Genomic DNA, 22453 nt, shown 5'->3' on the forward strand with positions numbered 1-22453 from the left:
TTCATACTGGCGCCGACGAAGATGGCGGCCTCGTGACTAGCTCTTAGGAAACTTTGCAGTATTTTGTTTTTTTTATGTATTCTTTTTTACATTATTAGCTCAGAAAATGTTTTGTATCATTGCATACAGCCGGGGGAAAATATTGGATATCAGAGCGGCGGTAACTCACCAGCATTACGACCAGGAATACGACTTTCCCGAAGCAGATACTTTGTTTGCTCTCCCCAGGGCAACTGAACTGATTCCAGCGGCTGACCCAAAACATCGCCGGCGGAGGAGAGGCACTCGGAGCGGCCTGCTGGTTCGACTTAGGAGGCGCGCACACCACCCACCTCTTCCAAGTATACTACTCGCTAATGTTCAGTCTTTGGTTAACAAGATGGATGAACTCCGGGCAAGGATTTCTTTCCAGAGAGACAATACGGCCTGTAACATACTTTGTTTCACGGAAACATGGCTCTCTTGGGATATTCTGTCAAAATCGGTCCAGCCAGAGGGGTTCTCAGTTCATCGCGCAGACAGGAATAAATATCTCTCCGGGAAGCAGAAGGGCCTCCGCGTGTGTTTCATGATTAACGACTCATGGTGTAATTGTAGTAACATACAGGAACTCGAGTCCTTTTGTTCACCCAACCTGGAATATCTCACAATTAAATGCCTACCATATTATCTCCCAAGAGAATTTTCTTCGGTTATAGTCACGGCCGTGTATATCCCCCCTCAAGCCGATACTACGACGGCCCTCAAAGAACTTCACTGGACTTTATGCAAACTGGAAACCACATATCCTGAGGCTGCATTTATTGAAGCCGGGGATTTTTAACAAAGCAAATTTGAGGACTAGGCTGCAGAAGTTCTATCAACATATCGACTGTTGTTCTCGCGCTGCCAAAATCCTTGAGCATTGCAATTCGAACTTCCGGGATGGTTATAAGAACCTCCCACGCCCTCCTTTCGGCAAATCTGACCACGACTCCATTTTGCTCCTCCTTCCTATAGGCAGAAACTCAAATAGGAAATACCTGTGCTAAGGACTATTCAACGCTGGTCTGACCAATCGGAATCCATGCTTCAAGATTGTTTTGATCACGCGGACTGGGAAATGTTCAGGGTAGTTTCCTAAAATAATTTAGACGAATACACTGAAACGGTGACTGAGTTTATCAGGAAGTGTATAGGTGACATTGTGCCCACTGTGACTATTAAAACCTACCCTAACCAGAAACCGTAGATAGATGGCAGCATTCGCGCAAATCTGAAAGCGCGAACCACGCGGTTCAACTATGGCAAGGTGACTGGGAATATGGCAGAATAAAAAAAGTGTAGCTACTCACTCCGCAAGGCAATTAAACTGGCAAAACATCAGTAAAGAGACAAAGTGGAGTGTCAATTCAACGGCTCAGACACGAGACGTATGTGGCAGGGTCTACAGACAATCACGGACTACAAAAGGAAAACCAGCCACGTCGCCTAAACCGACGTCTCGCTTCCAGACAAGCTAAACACCTTCTACGCCCGCTTTGAGGATAACACAGTGCCACTGACGAGGCCCACTACCAAGGACTGTGTCCTCTCCTTCTCTGTGGCCGACGTGATTAAGACATTTAAGCATGTTAACCCCCGCAAGGCTGCCGGCCCAGACGGCATCACTAGCCGCGTCCTTAGAGCATGTGCAGAACAGCTGGCTGGTGTGTTTATGGACATATTCAATCTCTCCCTCTCCCAGTCTGCTGTTCCCACATGCTTCAAGATGGCCACCATTGTTCCTGTACTCAAGAAAGCAAAGGTAACTGAACTAAATGATTATCGCCCTGTAGCACTCACCTCTGTCATCATGAAGTGCTTTGAGAGACTAGTCAAGGATCATATCACCTCTACCTTACCTGTCACCCTAGACCCACTTCAATTTGCTTACCGCCCCAATAGATCCACAGACGACGCAATCGCCATCACACTGCACACTGCCCTATCCCATCCGGACAAGAGGAATACCTATGTCAGAATGCTGTTCATTGACTATAGCTCAGCATTCAACACCATAGTACCCTCCAAGCTCATCATTAAGCTCGAGGCCCTGGGTCTGAACCCTGCCCTGTGCAACTGGGTCCTGGACTTCCTGACGGGCCGCTCCCAGGTGGTGAAGGTAAGAAACAACATCTCCACTTCGCTGATCCTCAACACTGGGGCCCCGCAAGGGTGCATGCTCAGCCCCCTCCTGTACTCCCTGTTCACCCATGACTGCGTGGCCAAGCACACCTCCAACTCAATCATCAAGTTTGCAGATGACACAACAGTAGTAGGCTTGATTACCAACAATGACGAGACCGCCTACAGGGAGGAGGTGTGGGCTCTGGGAGTGTGGTGCCAGGTAAATAACCTCTCACTCAACGTCAACAAAACAAAGGAGATGATCGTGGACTTCAGGAAACAGCATTGGGTGCACCCCCCTATCCACATCGACGGGACCGCAGTGGAGAAGGTGGAAAGCTTCAAGTTCCTTGGCGTACACATCACAGACAAACTGAAATGGTCCACCCACGCAGACAGTGTGGTGAAGAAGGCGCAACAGAGCCCCTTCAACCTCAGGAGGCTGAAGAAATTCGGCTTGGCACCTAAAACCCTCACAAACTTTTACAGATGCACAATTGAGAGCATCCTGTCGGGCTGTATCACCGCCTGGTATGGCAACTGCACCGCCCGCAACCGCAGGGCTCTCCAGAGTGTGGTGCTGTCTGCCGAACGCATTATCGGGGGCAAACTACCCGCCCTCCAAAACATATACAGCACCCGATGTCACAGGAAGGCCAAAAAGATCATCAAGGACATCAACCACCCGAGCCACTGCCTGTTCACCCCGCTATCATCCAGAAGGCGAGTTCAGTACAGGTGCATCAAAGCTGGGACCGAGAGAATGAAAAACAGCTTCTATCTCAAGGCCATCAGACTGTTAAATAGCCATCACTAGCACATTAGAGGCTGCTGCTGCCTATTGAAATCACTGGCCACTTTAAGAAATGGAACACTAGTGACTTTTTATAATGTTTACAGTCACTTTAATAATGTTTACATATCTTGCACTACTCATCTCATATGTATATACTGCATTCTATTCTATAATATTCTACTGTATCTTAGTCCATGCCGCTCTGTCATTGCTTGTCCATATATGTATATTTTCTTATGTTGTGAAATTGTTAGATATTACTTGTTAGATATTACTGCACTGTCGGAGCTAGAAGCACAAGCATTTCGCTACACCCGCTATAACATCTGCTAAACACGTGTATGTTACAAATCAAATTAGATTTGATTTGATTTGCAAGAGCTTTGATTGGTTGGAGGACGTCCTCCAGAAGTGGTCATAATTACCATGTTTGTCTATGGAAGGGGGTGAGACCTACGAGCCTCCTAGGTTTTGTATTGAAGTCAATGTAGCCAGAGAAGGAAGGAAGCTAGCTGTCCTCCGGCTACACCATGGTGCTACCCCAGACAGTGCTGTTGAAGTTACTGTAGGCTTTCATTGCAAAACAGTGTATTTTAATCAATTATTTGGTGGCATATTAATATATTTAGTATAGTTTTATCTAAAAAGGATAACTTTTTTTATGTTTCACAATTTGTATTTTTATAAAATTTCACTGAGGAGCCTCTACTGCCGTACTCATGCCTGCACGCACACACACACATCAACTGTTTGTTTCCTGTTGTATCCAGTATGAAAAAATGTATGCACTGGATAAGAGCATCTGCTAAATGACTAAAATGTAAATGTAAATGTATTTGTGCTGTTGCCAGTGTCTTCTGTCTGTGTTGTCCGTTTGTCTTACATTGTTATTTTAAAAATTATTATTCCGCTTCCCTACAGGAGGCCTCTTGCCAGGCCGTCATTGTAATTAAGAATGTGTTCTTAATTGACTTGCCTGCTTAAATAAAGATTAAATAAAATAAACAATTAATGATCCAAGGGATGCAGTGGTCTAAGGCACTGCATCGCAGTGCTAGCTGTGCCACTAGAGATCCTAGTTCGAATCCAGGCTCTGTCGTAGCCGGCCGCGACCGGGAGACCCATGGGGCGGCGCACAATTGGCCTAGCGTCGTCCAAGGTAGGGGAGGGAATGGCCGGCAGGGATGTAGCTCAGTTGGTAGAGCATGGCGCTTGCAACGCCAGGGTTGTGGGTTCGATTCCCACGGGGGGCCAGTATGAAATAATTAAAAAAATTATGTATGCACTCACTAACTGTAAGTCGCTCTGGATAAGAGCATCTGCTAAATGACTGATAATGTAATGTAATTTTGCTCTCTATTGTGGCATTTCACCAGTGGTTTGAATCTGGGCAGCTAGTCTGCATAATTATGCATAATCGTTACCAAAGGGGTTTCTAGTTGCATTAGCTAGCATAAATCATCAGCGGGATAGACCTACCATGAGTGCAGTGAACAGCAGCTGCCAATGCAGTAACGTTGCCAAGGTACCCGGCCCCGATGCTGTTCTTAATTGGTCATTAGAAGATAACCTTTTTTAATTGCCTGCACGAAGCCAGAGTGAAGTGGGTTATACCGCTAATGCCCAACATTCAACCACTGATGAGCTGTTTTAAATGGATGTGACCAACCTGAACCTATGCTACCAAATCAGTTTTCTCGACTAATTTCAATGTTTTTACATTTTGGTTTTAATCTGTTGAAGACTGGCCCTATTGAGTCCTCTGCATTCAGAAGTTCTCTTATGGCCTTCTTTCGACTCTGTCTATCTGTCTCTTTCTATACAGTGGTTGTGCTGTATGTGCAGGGTATCGGGACCAAAGAGTGGAGGGAGGTGAGTGGAAAATTAAGTTATATTTTCAGCTTTTTTCATTTTCATCCTTAGTCACTGTTCTGCTTACTTACAGGTACTGATTTCTATGATTGGGGGAAAATGTAAGACCCTCCGGACTGAGACTCATGTTGTTCCATCTTCTTCTCTGCCCACTGGGCAAAAACTGGTTGAATCAATGTTGTTTCCACATAATGTCAAACAAAAAAAAACAATGTGATGACGTTGAATCAACGTAGAAAACTCTTTGGATTTAAAAAAAGTCATCAACATAAAGGCATTTTGTCTTTTTTTCACCTAACTTTTAACATAAATGTAAATCAAAACTAGACGTTGAAATGACGCCTGTGCACAGTAGGTAGCTGAGCCACTGACACTGAAATGATTTCCTGATATTATTATATCCTGATTGTTCCAAATGACATACAGTATCTCACAAAAGTGAGTACACCCCTCACATTTGTGTAAATATTTGAGTATATCTTTTCATGTGACAACACTGAAGAAATGACACTTTGCTGCAATGTAAAGTAGTGAGTGTACAGCTTGTATAACAGTGTACATTTGCTGTCCCCTCAAAATAACTCAACACACAGCCATTCATGTCTAAACCGCTGGCAACAAAAGTGAGTACACCCCTAAGTGAAAATGTCCAGATTGGGCCCAAAGTGTCAATATTTTGTGTGGCCACCATCATTTTCCAGCACTGCCTTAACCCTCTTGGGCATGGAGTCGAAACATACTGTACTGTCCAGCACATTGCCCTAACTAACAGGTGGGATAAGGCACCACTAGCCATTAACAGTAATTGGCATGGATTTTACCAGCCTTCCTATTAGTGTAGAATGGCCTGGGGTAAGAAGCAGACAGGATAAGGTTTTAAAGCACATAACCAATTTAATCTCTGACATGGTGCTGATGGTTTTTGTTTGTTTATATATTTCATGATTCAAAAGTCAACACTGCTTGACAAAAAATGTAATTAAGGGCTTTGTCTGAGTCTATCCCCTTACAGCAAGATGTCTTCCACCTGCTTATTCAATGTGACAGGGCTAATCAATGAGAGGGCATAAATATTGTAACGCTCTCAGCAGAGTAAACTTTCAATCACCAACTACAGAGATATTTGCACCATTCATTTAGTGAAAACTCACAAGCCAAAGCACCTTGCCTCACTCCCCCCCTCTCTATTTCTGATCAATACCACATACACTGAGACACCAACAAAAGGTTTGATAAATGATATGCACTTAAGTGTTGGTGTAAACTAAGAGTAAAATGGTGTTAAGAGTAAATCTATTTGTTTCCTCTGTAGCTGTGACCTCTTAGTTTCAGTCACTTCACAATCATTTAAAGTGTATCCCCCTAACAACACAATTTATCCACTAACATTCCCCACAAGGCTCCACTACCCATTAACCAATCGTACCTCAAAGAACGCAGCCCAAAATAGAACAGGTGGAAGTGTATCATTGGACGTTCCTTGGTCAATGGATGCCAGGTAGGCCGGTAGGGTTCCAATAAACGACCCTCCCAGGCCTGATAATGGATTGGGAGGGACAGAGTTGATAGCTGGGATTATGTGCGCTGGGTGGTAAGGACATGAGCCTGGTATTGAGGCAGTGCAGGGATCAATAGCTTATTACTACTCTGTGCTGTCGGAGCATACCAGCCAGGCCCTCTGCCCAATGGGGATTAGCGTCTGATTGCCAGGCAGATACATATAGTGCCACAGCCCTGGCCCGGCCGGCTGAGACAAGTTCAGAATCACTGAGACACTCTCTTTTCCTTTGGTTCTGGTCTGTCTGGGGAGCCAGCCATTAGAACATAACACTCCCCTTGTTTAAACATAGTGGTGATTCTGACTCACTGAAGATGTAGATCACATCACAGGCTGTAATGGGAATGGGTGTGGCACTGTGCTATTGATCCCATTTAGATTACTGTGGCTTTGCTGATCATTGTTTTTGTGTTGATCACAATGTTGAAGTTAACATATACGGTTATTGCTAGTGATGTTAAACGTTCATATGCTTAGATTTACAGTGACATTGTGTCATTGATTATCATATGGGTCATCCTGATATCTATCATGGAGATTATGTTTTGATGTAGGTTCTGTAATTATTTTTTATTTAAACAAATAGGGGTTAGATCATCTTTAATATTGCAGATAGATTGTGGGTTCTACCAATGTAATTGTCTGCATAATTTCCAATCCCCCATATAGTTCTTTATTATTTTCCACTAACCCTATCACCCCTCCCCTAATTTAAGTAAAATAATGGACAACAATAATTAGGCTTCTACTTCCAGCTTATACGTACTATATACATTTTTCGGACACAGTATATTTTACATTAGTTATCTTTTTTTATTTGTTTTTAGTCCCATCCTTCAGCTACCCTCTACCCCTCCCATCTATCTCTAAAAACCATCCTGTTTTGATTTCTAATTGCCATATATTTTTCAACTGTGCTGTAATGTTTCACAAAAGTTCTGAACCTTTCTATTCTCATAGTTTCTACAGTTTGTAAATTAAAGATGAAAATTTTTACTAAGAGTATTATAATATTATTGATCGATTGACTATGGATTTTCAAGTCACCCAGCAGTGCTATTTGCAGAGTTAGCTCCAGGTAAATGTTGCAATTCTTCAGCCATTCCTGAACCTGCGACCAAAAACAAGCTACATATGGGCAGTACCAAAACAAGTGATCTAGTAATGATTCTGTCTCTTCGCAGCAAAATCCCCCATACACATCCTATTGGTTGCACAAATGTTGTATAATCATTTACATTGAAAAACTCAAAGTTTTGAATCCGGCGTTGTTTTGTGTATCAGTTCATAAACCCTGTGCCATGGAATCGGTACATAAAACATCTCTTTCCAACAATTTTTAAAACTGTATGGCGCAGCAGTAAATTTGTTGGTCCTTAAATGAAACTGGTATACTTTTTTATTTATCACAATTTTCTTTAACCAATTTTGGTCTTTAATGTAGGACCGACAGACAAGTTCATTAGCTTCTCCCACTTCCACTTGCCTCCTACATTTTTGCGGTAATGCTGCAATTAGTTAGTTGTAATTTTGGATAGAGCAGACATTTCCATATATTTTTGTTAGCTGCATGTGTGACATAACTCCAGCAGTCCTTTTTATCAGATCATTTACAAAGATTATACAGTAAAAAAATATATAATCAATTAGTATATTTGAGTTTAAACATAATATTTGTTGTAATATTTGTTCTGTCTTTTCTGGTGGATTAAACAGAAATGTGAGGTTCTGTTACATGTAGCATCACTCTGTCACCTCTGTATTTTCTTTCCCTGGCTGCTGTTTTAGTTTGGCAGAACAGAGATGATTGACAACACGCTGAATCCAAACTTTGTGCGGAAGTTTTTCCTGGACTTCTTCTTTGAAGAGAAGCAGAATCTCCGCTTTGATGTGTAAGTGACCAACCTCTCGGTCTCCATGCCAACTGGGAAATACCTACTGCTAGACAGTTGGAGCCGGTTGCACCAGTTGGGCGTAAACAAGTTGGTCTTAAATGCTAGGTTGGGCGTAGCTATGTCCGACTTTGGGATCAGAATTTACACCTGTTGCACCAACCAAAAGTAAGACTAGTCGTAGCTAAGTCCGACATAAGCAACGCGCGTTCATGAGATGTGATGCTTCATAATGATGGTTTCTAGGCAGCGCCCATTACTAGGTTGTTACCATCCTTGTGGCAGTTCTAAACTTTACGAGGTATGTCCCATCACTTCGCAAAGCCCACCACTATGCATGCACGTTTTCTTAACCACAGCTGGATGGATCAATCAGTAATTACTGTGGGAATTAATATCACTGAATGGCGAAAATATTATAATGAAGTAGGCTAATGCCATTGAAGGCATTTATCATTGTTGCTTTCTGAAACTACCAATGTCATCCAACAGTTTTGTTTTTGTTTCATTGAATCTCCATCTGTATATTTGGTTATTTGATATCTGGCTGGGCAAATAAGTGGTTGCCCTGCCTTTCGAAAGTATTCGAAAGCCAAGTTAACAAACAGATCATCGACCATTTCGAATACCACCGTACCTTCTCCGCTATGCAATCCGGTTTCCGAGCTGGTCACGGGTGCACTTCAGCCACGCTCAAGGTCCTAAACGATATTATAACCGCGATTGATAATAGACAGTACTGTGCAGCCGTCTTCATCGACCTGGCCAAGGCTTTCGACTCTGTCAACCACCGCATTCTTATTGGCAGACTAAATAGCCTTGGTTTCTCAAATGACTGCCTCGCCTGGTTCACCAACTACTTCTCAGATAGAGTTCAGTGTGTCAAATCGGAGGGCCTGTTGTCTGGACCTATGGCAGTCTCTATGGGGGTGCCACAGGGTTCAATTCTTGGGCCGACACTTTTCTCCGTGTATATCAATGATGTCGCTCTTGCTGCTGGTGACTCTCAGATCCACCTCTACGCAGACGACACCATTTTGTATACATCTGGCCCTTCATTGGACACTGTGTTAACAAACCTCCAAACGAGCTTCAATGCCATACAACAATCCTTCAGTAGCCTCCAACTGCTCTTAAACACTAGTAAAACTAAATGCATGCTTTTCAATCGAACGCTGCTGGCACCCGCCCACCCGACTAGAATCACCACTCTCGACGGGTCTGACCTAGAGTATGTGGACAACTACAAATACCTAGGTGTCTGGTTAGACTGTAAACTAAACTTCCAGACTCACATAAAGAATCTCCAATCCAAAGTTAAATCTAGAATCGGCTTCCTATTTCGCAACAAAGCCTCCTTCACTCATGCTGCCAAACATGCCCTCGTAAAACTGACTATCCTACTGATCCTTGACTTCGGCGATGTCATTTACAAAATAGCCTCCAACACTCTACTCAGCAAATTGGATGTAGTCTATCACAGTGCCATCCGTTTTGTCTCCAAAGCCCCATACACTACCCACCACTGTGACCTGTACGCTCTTGTTGGCTGGTCCTCACTACATGTTCGTCAGCCAAACCCACTGGCTCCAGGCCATCTATAAATCACTGCTAGGCAAATCCCCGCCTTATCTTAGCTCATTGGTCACCATAGCAGCACCCACCCGTAGTCTGCGCTCCAGCAGGTATATCTCACTGGTCATTCCCAAAGCCAACACCTCCTTTGGCCGCCATTCCTTCCAGTTCTCTGCTGCCAATGACTGGAACGAATTGCAAAAATCTCTGAAGCTGGAGACTCTTATCTCCCTCAATAACTTTAAGCATCAGTTGTCAGAGCACCTTACCGATCACTGCACCTGTACACAGCCCATCTGAAATTAGCCCACCCAACTACCTCATCCCTATATTGTTATTTATTTTGCTCTTTTGCACCCCAGTATCTCTATTTGCACATAATCTCTTGCACATCTAGCATTCCAGTGTTAATACTATTGTAATTATTCTGCACTATAGCCTATTTATTGCCTTACCTCCATAACTTGCTACATTTGCACACACTGTATATATATTTTCTGTTGTATTTCTGACTTTATGTTTTTTACCCCATATGTAACTCTGTGTTGTTTTTTATTGCACTACTTTGCTTTATCTTGGCCAGGTCGCAGTTGTAAATGAGAACCTGTTCTCAACTGGCTTACCTGGTTAAATAAAGGTGAAATAAAAAAATATATATAAAAAAATAAAATAAAAAAACACCATGGGCCTCATGGTGAAATCCCTGAGTGGTTTCCTTCCTCTCCAGCAACAGAGTTAGGAAGGACGCCTGTATCTTTGTAGAGACTGGGTGTATTGATACACCATCCAAAGTGTAATTCAAAACTTCACCATGCTCAAAGGAATATTCATTGTCTGTTTTTTCAATTTCAGTCAAGGGGAGGGTTTAGTATTTTTTAAAATCTAGACCAGGGGAGGGTCATGTAATTTGTAATTGATGAAATGTCAATAATAGTGTTTTAGAATTAGTTACTTATTAGGCTATATCCATGTGTGCCTGATGCCGCCCCTCATCTCTGCTTCTCTTTTGGGCGCGCAATATATATATATTTTATTTTACCTTTATTTAACTAGGCAAGTCAGTTAAGAACAAATTCTTATTTACAATGACGGCTTACACTGGCCAAACCCGGACGACGCTAGGCCAATTGTGTGCCGCCCTATGGGACTCCCAATCACGGCCGGTTGTGATACAGCCTGGAATCTAATCTGTAGTGACGCCTCAAGCACTGAGATGCAGTGCCTTAGACCGCTGCGCCACTCGGGAGCCCAATATCAAGTGCACCTATAGACTATTTAGTGTGGTCTCAAGCAAATGATCCATAGCCTATAGGATATAGGCTACGAAGTGCATGCTCGGAGAAGCACAGAGCAAAGTTATATTTCTAAGATAGCTGTTGGGAAGGTGTAAATAAAACTAGGCTGCATTACACACTGCAATGGACACTCCAACCCTGAGCCCCGGCCTGCTCTGCTCTTACTGATTAAAAACTTTTTTTGTGTGCTGCTTAACCAATGGCTGTGCTGTGAAGGGCTACAGTGGCAGTTCAGGAGGAGAGTCAAAAGCTCCTTCCGATTATTTATTTTTTGATTAGGCCTAGTCCAAAGAATATACTATCTTGCGCGCAGACTAGCCTATAGCCTATGTTCTGTTCAGTTTGAAAAGGAGAGTGCACAGTTGAGATGGAGTACCGGAGGTCAACTTTGATAGCTTGCTACTACTACAATAGATTTTATTAAACACAATATGTTTCTTGCCCATGATATATTTATCAGAGTTACTGACCTCACAATAAGACAGATTTGACTAACTTACATTGTGGTGCTGAAACTTGAAGCAGCAGCCGGGGCACAATCAATCGGAAATGGACAGCTCATGGTGCTGAAAGTAGGCATATTCAAGTAGGCATAATTAATTAAAACCGTCTTCATTTTAATTAGACTTTACTAACAAAAATAGGGCTTTGTGTTGGAGCCTATTTCTTCTTATTTAAGAAATAACAGGTAGGCCTACCCGTTTGAGAGACGAAATTAGCCTATAGGCTGCTGTATCCATAGATTTGTTGGTCAATTCCTCCACCCATCATGCACTCTTTAAATAGCCTACCTCCGTGTCAGTGAAGGGCTGTTAAGTTAAAACCAAGACTCGAAATAAGGGGTTATGAGAGGGTATGCCATAGGCCTTGCTTTTATTAGAGAAAATGGCAAAACGGACATGCCTACCCCTTGTTAGTTTAAGATTTTTAAGAAAATTAAAATGGATTTGTTTATATGAAGTGATCTGTAATAGCGCTTTGGTCCGTGATGCTTTATGCTAGAATCAAGCTGTAAAATACCCGGGAAAGACGTGACTCCGATGCATATGGGGATATCATTGTTTAGTTTCCTTGACATTCAGAAGCTGACTTTGCTTGGGAAGTAATCTAATTCTGTCACTATCAATTGATTAAGCTATTAACTTCCTGTACAATAGAAGATGTTTAAACACAGACAGTTTTGTTGCAAACAAGACACACTGATTTGGCATTGGAGAAATATGATAAGATGAACACATAGGCCTATCTCTCTGTCCATTCTTAACCTGTAGGTTTGGTAATTTGTGTGGTAATTCCTCTTTAAGGAATACCTGGAATAGTATATAGTAATCCTTCTACCCCCAACCCCCTCCCCCATAAAAAAAAAAGTGGTTGTCCCACTGGCTATCATAAGTTGAATGCACCAATTTGTAAGTCACTCTGGATAAGAGCGTCTGCTAAATTATGTAAATGTTATAAAAAAAGATTCTGTTAATATGTAAAATTACATAGAATGTAATTAAATGTTTATAAAAGGCAATTTTTTCTCTGGCCTGTAAATACGATGATAGATTGATTCATGCAATGCTTTTACTACAAAGGAGATCTTTCCACCCCTACTCTTGTCCACAGTGGTCTGCGAACCCACAACCTTCTGGCCCGCAGCCCTGTGCTCTATCAAAATTCCCGCATTGCCATTCAATGCTTACAGTAGGAAGAACAGTTTCTAAAACTGCATTTCTAAGGCTCTGCTCTGTCCAAGAAGTGAGGGTAAACGGTCGACATGTTCTCTGCTATCCACTTTGTTTTAATTATTATTTTGGGTATAGGAGAGGGTCACGCGTTCCAACACAGATGCTTTCTATTTCATAGTTGTAACAAAGGCACTCCACTAATAAAATGTATTGAACACTTGAATGTCGGTGATTTTAGTGGCTTTTTGTTTTTACATGTAGCCTACAGTAACATAAAGTAATGAAAACGCTATTGTGTTATTTGAAGAAGAAAATAAAATGTATTCTAATGTTACCTAAGACCTTCATGAACACAACCAAATGATTATTTTTGCGATAGAATACATGAAATGCGTTAATTACACTGTTGCAGTCAGAATGACTGCTCATTAGCTTGAAGGGGGGTCCCTCGAGGTATAGCTGTTCGAGGGTTAACTAATTAATTTCAATATAATTGTCCAACAGGACCGAGTTTGAGAAACCCTGGCTCTAGATGTCACGCCCTGGCTCTGGGACTCTTATATGTTGAGCCAGGGTGTGTAGATTCTATGTGTTTGTGTTCTATGTTCATTATCTAGTTAATGTGTTTCTGTGTTGGCCGGGGTGGTTCTCAATCAGAGGCAACGAGAATCAGCTGTTGCTTGTTGTCTCTGATTGGGAACCATACTTAGGCAGCCGTTTGGGCATGTGTGATTGTGGGATCTTGTTCCGTGTTGGTTTGTGTATGTAACCAAGGACTTCACGTTATCGTTTTGTTGTTTTTGTTTCGTGTGGTGAATCTAATAAAGTATGTTCACTTATCACGCTGCGCATTGGTCCACTCCCTTCAACGATCGTGACACTAGAGCATTGCAATCAGCATGTTGTCTTGTTCACTTGTCAGTTTGTTACCTAAACGGATAGATCATATAGTTGAAGTCATACACACACCTTAGCCAAATACATTTAAACTCAGTTTTTCACAATTCCTGACATTTAATCCTAGTAACAATTCCCTGTCTAAGGTCAGTTAGGATCACCACTTTATTTTAAGAATGTGAAATGTCAGAATAATAGTAGAGAGAATTATTTATTTCAGCTTTTATTTCTTTCATCACATTCCCAGTGGGTCAGAAGTTTACATACACTCAATTCGTTTTTGGTAGCATTGCCTTTAAATTGTTTAACTTGGGTCAAACATTTCGGGTAGCCTTCCACAAGCTTCCTACAATAAATTGGGTGAATTTTGGCCCATTCCTCTTGACAGAGCTGGTGTAACTGAGTCAGGTTTGTTGGCCTCCTTGCTCGCACACGCTTTTTCAGTTCTGCCCACAAATGTTCTATAGGATTGAGGTCAGGGCTTTGTGATGGCCACTCCAATACCTTTACTTTGTTGTCCTTAAGCCATTTTGCCACAACTTTGGAAGTATGCTTGGGGTCATTGTCCATTTGGAAGACACATTTGCAACCAAGCTTTAACTTCCTGACAGATGTATTGAGATGTTGCTTCAAAATATATCCACATCATTTTCCTTCTTCATGATGACATCTATTTTGTGAAGTGCACCAGTCCCTCCTGCAGCGAACCACCCCCACAGCATGATGCTGCCACCCCCGTGCTTCACGGTTGGGATGGTGTTCTTCGGCTTGCAAGCATCCCCCTTTTCCCTCCAAACATAATGATGGTCATTATGGCCAAACAGTTCTATTTTTGTTTCATCAGACCAGAGGACATTTCTCCAAAAAGTAAGAGCTTTGTCCCCATGTGCAGTTGCAAACCGTAGTCTGGCTTTTTTATGGCAGTTTTGGAGCAGTGGCTTCTTCCTTGCTGAGCAGCCTTTCAGGTTATGTCGATATAGGATTCGTTTTACTGTGGAAATAGATACTTTTGTACCCATTTCCTACAGCATCTTCACAAGGTCCTTTGCTGCTGTTCTGGGATTGATTTGCACTTTTCGCACCAAGGTACGTTCATCTCTAGGAGACAGAACACGTCTCCTTCCTGAGCAGTATGACGGCTGCGTGGTCCCATGGTGTTTATACTTGCATACTATTGTTTGTACAGATGAACATGGTACCTTCAGGCATTTGGAAATTGCTCCCAAGGATGAAGCAGACTTGTGGAGGTCTACAATTTATTTCGGAGGTCTTGGCTAATTTCTTTAGAATTTCCAATGACGTCAAGCAAAGAGGTACTGAGTTTGAAGGTAGGCCTTGAAATACATCCACAGGTACACCTCCATTTGACTCAAATGATGTCAATTAGCCTATCAGAAGCTTCTAAAGCCATGACATAATTTTCTGGAATTTTCCAAGCTGTTTAAAGGCACAGTCAACTTAGTGTATGTAAACTTCTGACCCACTGGAATTGTGATACAGTGAATTATAAGTGAAATAATCTGTCTGTAAACAATTGTTGGAAAAATTACTTGTGTCATGCACAAAGTAGATGTCCAAACCGACTTGCCAAAACTATAGTTTGTTAACAAGAAATTTGTGGAGTGGTTGAAAAACGAGTTTTAATGACTCCAACCTAAGTGTATGTAAACTTCCGACTTCAACTGTATCTATAGCCTACCAATTAATGGGTTGTCATTTAGGCTGCATAGCCAATAGTAATTAAAGTGTTATTCATTATTCATCACCTGAGTGGTGCTGTGATTGTCTTTTCAATAGGCGTGTGAGTGAAGGCATTAACAACACATACAGTACCTTTCTCTTCGGTGTCTTTGATGTGGTGGGGTGCAACATTCCATCATTCACCTAATTTCAGTTGCCTAAACACCGCGTCTGTTGAGAAGCTGTCCTGTAGTCTATAGAGTTTTTTCATTGCCATTTCCACCGTTCTCCTTTTCCAGGTTATACAGGAATCGGGTAGCTTATTTTGCTGATTTCAGAGTGATGTCTCTTTCCTTTCATTTAACCCGTAGTTATGCAGGTTACACCAGAGAGAACGGGATTCGTTTTTCACATAGCTTTTTCTTTATGGGGTCAAATTCTCTGCGTTTCATGTACCTACAGATTGTACACCAAATAATATGATATAACCAAAGATTTTTGGTATCCATTACTGGACGTTACAGGTTTGCCTACACAAAACGTTGCAATAGATTTTTTAAACTAACCTGGTATTGGCGATACTATCTTTGTTCTCGATTCGGCCAAACATGTATATTTTAAAATGTCTGTGTCCAGTTGCAGGTGGTTCGTTTGAATTTAGAAAATGCTTTATTCAAATAAATAAATGTTTTGCTCCATGAAGTAATCCAACAATGAGTACGCCGCCATCTTGTCTATTTCAAATCTTCTCTCATTGATTGAGACAGCTGGGTCCACATGTCATGATTACACTCACCCCACTGGGCACAGACGTCAGTTCAACATCTAGTTTTGATTTACATTTGGTTGAGTTGTCAACCAACGTGAATTCAACAAAAAATGTGGATTTAGGTAAAAAGTTGATTGAGAAAAATACGAAATTCCCTTATGTTGATTACTTTTTTCAGTTTTCTACGTTGATTCAACTTCATCACATTGAATTTCTATGTTGAAATGACATGGGAAAAATGTTGATTCAACCAGTTTTTGCCCAGTGGGACCTGTCTTGATCAATGAGAGAAGATTTGAAATAGACAAGATGTCGGCATACACATTGTTGGATTACTTCATGGAGCAACATTTTTATTTATTTTAATAACAGAGCATTTTCTAAATTCAAACGAACCACCTGCAACTGGACACAAACATTTTAGAAGATACATGTTTGGCCGAAACGAGAACAAAGATAGTATTGCCAATTCCAGGTTAGTTGAATGGCGATGTTTTGTATAGCTAAACCTGTAACACCCAGTAATAGATACCAAAAATCTTAGTTTATATCACATTATCTGGTGTACAATCTGTAGGTACGTTTCATGTAGAGGTCTCTGCTCATGTTGGCGTTGATGTAGATCCGATGGCCCTCATACATCAAAGGTCGGAATCCTGACTTTTTGGCTTGGATGGCCAGTCGTAGAACAAATCTTTGTCCCTATAGTTAAGGAACTCTGCGATGATGCCCCTTGGTTTGCTGCTCAGGTCCCCTCTTAGGCCACTTGTTCGATGTGCTCGTTGGTTTATGAGAGCCCGTGTGAAGTTCTCCTGTCCAAATAGTTGTGGTATTAACTTTTCCAGGAATTCTTCCATTCCATTTGTTCCACAGCTTTCCGGGAAATTTTCTAAATTAAGATTTGAACGGTGACAGAAGTCTTCCATCCCGTTTAATCATTCAATAAGCCCCGTAATTATGTATTTTTGTTCATCCGCGGTTTTCTTTACAGGGTTAACCCAGTTTCAGCCTCCACGCGTTGCCCAGTTCAGTCATATCAGTTCAGATATTTTCTTCATCTGCTTAGACAGTGCAAATGTATGTTAGTAGTGTCTCTGAACTCACTTTAGTCGATACCAACGTCTAACAAGGAGCCACAATTAGTTATTGAAAGAAAATATTTTGAGGTTCAATCATATAATTATGCAGTTGTATAATTCTGCCACAAGCAGCAACGCAGATATTGAGATGAGCGAGATGCAAGATTTAGGTCTCACACAGCCACACAGTTTAGACGCTGTTCAATAAAATAAAATAAAACAACAAAGCCTACTGTATATCGTTGACTACGTTCAACCTAGAACGGCACCTACGTGATCTTTATCTAGATCTGGAATAAGAGGTGGGGTGGCTTACCAGAAAATCCAAGTGAATGTAATGACAGCATGTAATCAATGTAATAAATGAAAAGGCTTGAGCTGGATCTATGTTTGGCCAGCCCGTTATGGTGGCTCCCTCAATCTTATAAGGGGATGAATGACAAGGGACTGAGGGACATGGCTACACTGTGATCTGAAAGAATAACAAGGAAGCAAAGAAAATGCTTGAAACAGATCATCATAAATTGGTCCTATGTATAAATTAAAGGTTTATTTTAGCTTCTAGCCTAGAGGGAGACCCATGGGGCGGCGCACAATTGGCCCAGCGTCGTCCAGGGTAGGGGAGGGAATGGCCGGCAGGGATGTAGCTCAGTTGGTAGAGCATGGCGTTTGCAACGCCAGGGTTGTGGGTTCGATTGCCTAAAATAATGTATGCACTCACTAACTGTAAGTCGCTCTGGATAAGAGCGTCTGCTAAATGACTCAAATGTAATGTAAATGTAAGTATCATTATATATATATTTTTAAAGGGGTTACATCAGATATGAAATTAGCAGATATAATTGAACATGATCAAATACAACATTACAGTATATAATTGAAAAGCATCAATCTGGTACGTTTTTGCAAAAATATACACTTCTAGATACATGATGCCTATGTGAATGCATTGCATTCAATGGGGGAAAGATTAGTGTCCCAATATTGATGCCTAGAGATAAGCTTCACAGACATGATGCTTAAGTTAATACATTGCATTCAACGGGGGGAAGATTAGTGTCACAATATTGATGCCAAGAGATAAGCATCAGAGACATGACGCGAAAGTGAATACATTGCATTCAATGAGATTGATGCAAAGATATGGATCAAGTAGTTGACACATAAGTCAATTGCATTAATGTCTGTTGGTTTTCTCTCTCTCTCTCTCTCTCTCTCTCTCTCTCTCTCTCTCTCTCTCTCTCTCTCTCTCTCTCTCTCTCTCTCTCTCTCTCTGTCTCTCTCTCGTGCTCTCTCGCTATTCTCTAATCCCTCTCTCTCTATTGCTCCCTCCCTCCTTCTCTCTCCCTCGCTTTGCGTCTCTCTCTCTCTCTCTCTCTCTCTCTCTCTCTCTCTCTCTCTCTCTCTCTCTCTCTCTCTCTCTCCCTAAGAGAGAGAGAGAAGGAGTGAGAGAGAGGGGGGAGAGGGTGGAGGGGGTGAAAGAAGAGAGAGGGAGAAGAGAAGGAGAGGATAAAGAGGAGGTAGAGAGAGAGAGACAGAGGGAGGAAAAGAGAGGTAGAGAGGAGGGAGGGAGGGAGACAGAAAGAGAGAGAGGAGAGAGGGAAAGGGGAATAGAGAGAGTGAGAGAAAACCGACAGACATGAATGCAATTGACTTATGTGTCAACGACTTGATGCATACCTATGCGTCAATCTTATTGAATGCAATGTATTCACTTAGGCATCATGTATCTGACCCTTATCTCTAGGCATCAATATTGTGACACCAATCTTCCCCCCATTGAATGCAATGCATTACCTTATGATTCACGTACGTGATGCTTATCTCTATGCATCAATATTGTGACACTAATTCACCCTATTGAATGGAATGTTTTCACATCAGCTTCATGTTTCTATATTCGTATTGTTTTGCAAAATGGTCGTAAGTGGGTCATAACTCTACGTGTTGCACCACCTGGGAGTAAGCCTTTCTATGAGCTACTCCTGGGCGTATTCTACACCTAATAGGGAACAGGCGTAGGGTGTTAAATTGGGACTTCTTTCATGATATGCACAGAAAATAATAGCAATCTATATTTTCAAAAGGATGTGAGTCTCGTGTTCATATTTCACAACCTCTGCTTTTCGAGTCAATGGCAAAATAATACACTTGATTTATGTTACATTATAGCATGCTGAATGTGTCTGATCAGATATTAGCAAACGAATATAAATCAAGCTAGATTGTTGACATTACTCTAGCTACCTAATTTAGTTAGCTACTGTAGCTAGCTAACATAACAAGTTAGCGTAGCTAAGGCCGGCCTCTGTAATTTAGCCCTGTACTGACGTAGCTAGACAGCTATCTGTAGCAATTTGGATCTAGAGTGTCACCCCCTTTGAAGAGGGGGATGACCGCGGCAGCTTTCCAATCTCTGGGGATCTCAGACGTTATGAAAGAGAGGTTGAACAGACTAGTAATAGGGGTAGCGACAATTTCGGCGGCTAGTTTTAGAAAGAAAGGGTCCAGATTGTCTAGCCCAGCTGATTTGTAGGGGTCCAGATTTTGCAGCGCTTTCAAAACATCAGCTGTCTGAATTTGTGTGAAGGAGAAGCGGGGGGGCATGGGCAAGTTGCAGCAGAGGGTGCAGAGTTGGTGGCCGGGTTAGTGGTAGCCAGATGGAAAGCATGGCCAGCTGTAGCAAAATGCTTGTTGAAATTCTCGATTATTGTAGATTTATCGGTGGTGATAGTGTTTCCTAGCCTCAGTGCAGTGGGCAGCTGGGAGGAAGTGCTCTTATTCTCCATGGACTTTACAGTGTCCCAAAACTTTTTGGAGTTAGTGCTACAGGATGCAAATTTCTGTTTGAAAAAGTTGGCCTTTGCTTTCCTGACTGCTTGTGTATATTGGTTCCTAACTTCCCTGAAAAGTTGCATATCGCGGGGGCTATTTGATGCTAATGCTGTACGCCACATGATGTTTTTGTGCTGGTCAAGGGCAGTCAAGTCTGAGGAGAACCAGGGGCTATATCGGTTCTTAGTTCTGTATTTTTGAATGGGGCATGTTTATTTAAGATTGAGAGGAAATTACTTTTAAGGAACAACCAGGCATCCTCTACTGACGGAATGAGATCTATATCCATCCAGGATACCTGGGCCAGGTCAATTAGGAAGGCCTCCTCGCTAAAGTGTTTTAGGGAGCGTTTGACAGTGATGAGGGGGTGGTCGTTTGACCGCGGACCCGTTACGGACGCAGGCAATAAGGCAGTGATCGCTGAGATCCTGGTTGAAGACAGCTGAGGTGTATTTAGAGGGTATGTTAGTCAGGATGATATCTATGAGGGTACCCATGTTTACGGATTTAGGGTTGTACCTGGTAGGTTCGTTGATAATTTGCGTGAGGTTGAGGGCATCTAGCTTGGATTGTAGGATGGCTGGGGTATTAAGCATATCCCAATTTAGGTCACCAAGCAGTACAAACTCTGAGGATAAATGGGGGCAATCAATTCACATATGGTGTCCAGGGCACAGCTGGGGGCTGAGGGGGTCTGTAGCAAGCGGCAACAGTGAGAGACTTATTTCTGGAAAGGTGGATTTTTAGAAGTAGAAGCTCAAACTGTTTGGGCACAGACCTGGATAGTATGATAGAGCTCTGCAGGCTATCTCTACAGTAGATTGCAACTTCACCCCCTTTGGCAGTTCTATCTAGACGGAAAATGTTATAGTTGGGGATGGAAATTTCAGAATTTTTGGTGGCCTTCCTGAGCCAGGATTCAGACACTGCTAGAACATCAGGGTTGGCAGAGTGTGCTAACGCAGTGAATAACTCAAACTTAGGAAGTAGACTTCTGATATTTATGTGCAAGAAACCAAGAAACCAAGACTTTTGCGATTACAGAAGTCATCAAATGATAGCGCCTGGGGAGTAGGAGTGATACTGAGGGCTGCAGGGCCTGGGTTAGCCTCTACATCACCAGAGGAACAGAGGAGGACTAGAGTTTAATGGCTGTGATAGGAGAAAACTGAGGTTGGATCAACAACATTGTAGTTACTCCACAATACTAACCTAAATGACAGAGTAAAAAGAAGGAAGCCTGTAGAGAATTTTTTTTTCTCCAAAACATGCATCCTGTTTGCAATAAGACACTAAAGTAATACTGCAAAAAATGTGGCAAAGACATTAACTTTTTGTCCTGAATACAAAGCATTATATTTGTGGCAAATTCATCACTAAGCACCACTCTTAATATTTTCAAGCATGGTGGTAGCTGCATCATGTTATGAATATGCTCGTCATTGGCAAGGACTGGGGAGTTTTTCAGGATTAAAAAAGAAACGGAATGGAGCTAAGCACAGGCGAAATCCTTGAGGAAAACCTGGTTCAGTCTGCTTTCCAACAGACACTGGGAGACAAATTCACCTTTCAGCAGGAAAATAACCTAAAACCCAATGCTAAATATACACTGGAGTTGCTTACCAAGACTACATTGAATGTTCCTGAGTGGCCTAGTTACATTTTTGACTTAAATTGGCTTGAAAAGTCTATGGCACGACTTGACTGTCTAGCAAGGATCAACAACAAACTTGACAGAGCTTGAAAAGTAAAAAAATATATATATATTGCAAATATTGTACAATCCAGGTTTGTAAAGCTCTTAGAGACTTAAGCAAAAAGGTGATTTGAACATGTATTGACTCAGGGGGTTGAATACTCATCTAATCAAGATATAATAGTGTTGTATTTTTCATTCATCTTAAAAAAATAAAAAAAATAATCTGTAGTTTAAAAAAAATAAAAAAAGACAAATCCATTTTAATCCCAATTTGTAACACAACAAAATGTGGAAAAGGTCAAGGGGTGTGAATACTTTCTGAATGCACTGTCGAGGCAGTTATTTTTTTCCTACAGTCAACCCTCCAACCAGAAATTGGAGGAACATCATTTAGAACAGGGGTCTCCAACAGGTCGATCACGAGCTACCAGTAGCTCACAGCCCATCTATGAGTAGCTCGCCAAACAACTCTGAAAGTACATGCAATTTTCATGTATTCTACTGCAAACTGTCATAAACAAATATCACAAGTACCAGACACCACAAGCTCCCAGCTACTATCTAATCAACTAGACATTGACATTATCCCACCCCTGGTAAGCCACTATTTGCTTAAAAAGCCAAACCTAACATAATATCTGCCAAACAATTTCCAGCAATATTGACCCTGTCTGTCTGTGTGGTG

At 41.8% G+C, this 22453-nt stretch overlaps 1 protein-coding gene across 1 annotated transcript in view; it reads left to right on the plus strand.

The window, feature by feature from the left end:
* The first annotated feature begins 8177 nt into the window (after positions 1-8177).
* LOC121545915 (copine-9) overlaps positions 8178-22453 on the plus strand; it is a 65067-nt gene continuing 50791 nt past the window's right edge. The window contains exon 1 of the mRNA XM_041856833.2: positions 8178-8266. Within this exon, the coding sequence (XP_041712767.2) occupies positions 8178-8266 (89 nt within the window). The remainder of the gene's footprint in view (positions 8267-22453) is intronic.

Source organism: Coregonus clupeaformis, chromosome 30 (genome assembly GCF_020615455.1).
Source record: "Coregonus clupeaformis isolate EN_2021a chromosome 30, ASM2061545v1, whole genome shotgun sequence".
In the NCBI taxonomy this organism is placed as follows: Eukaryota; Metazoa; Chordata; class Actinopteri; order Salmoniformes; family Salmonidae; genus Coregonus; species Coregonus clupeaformis.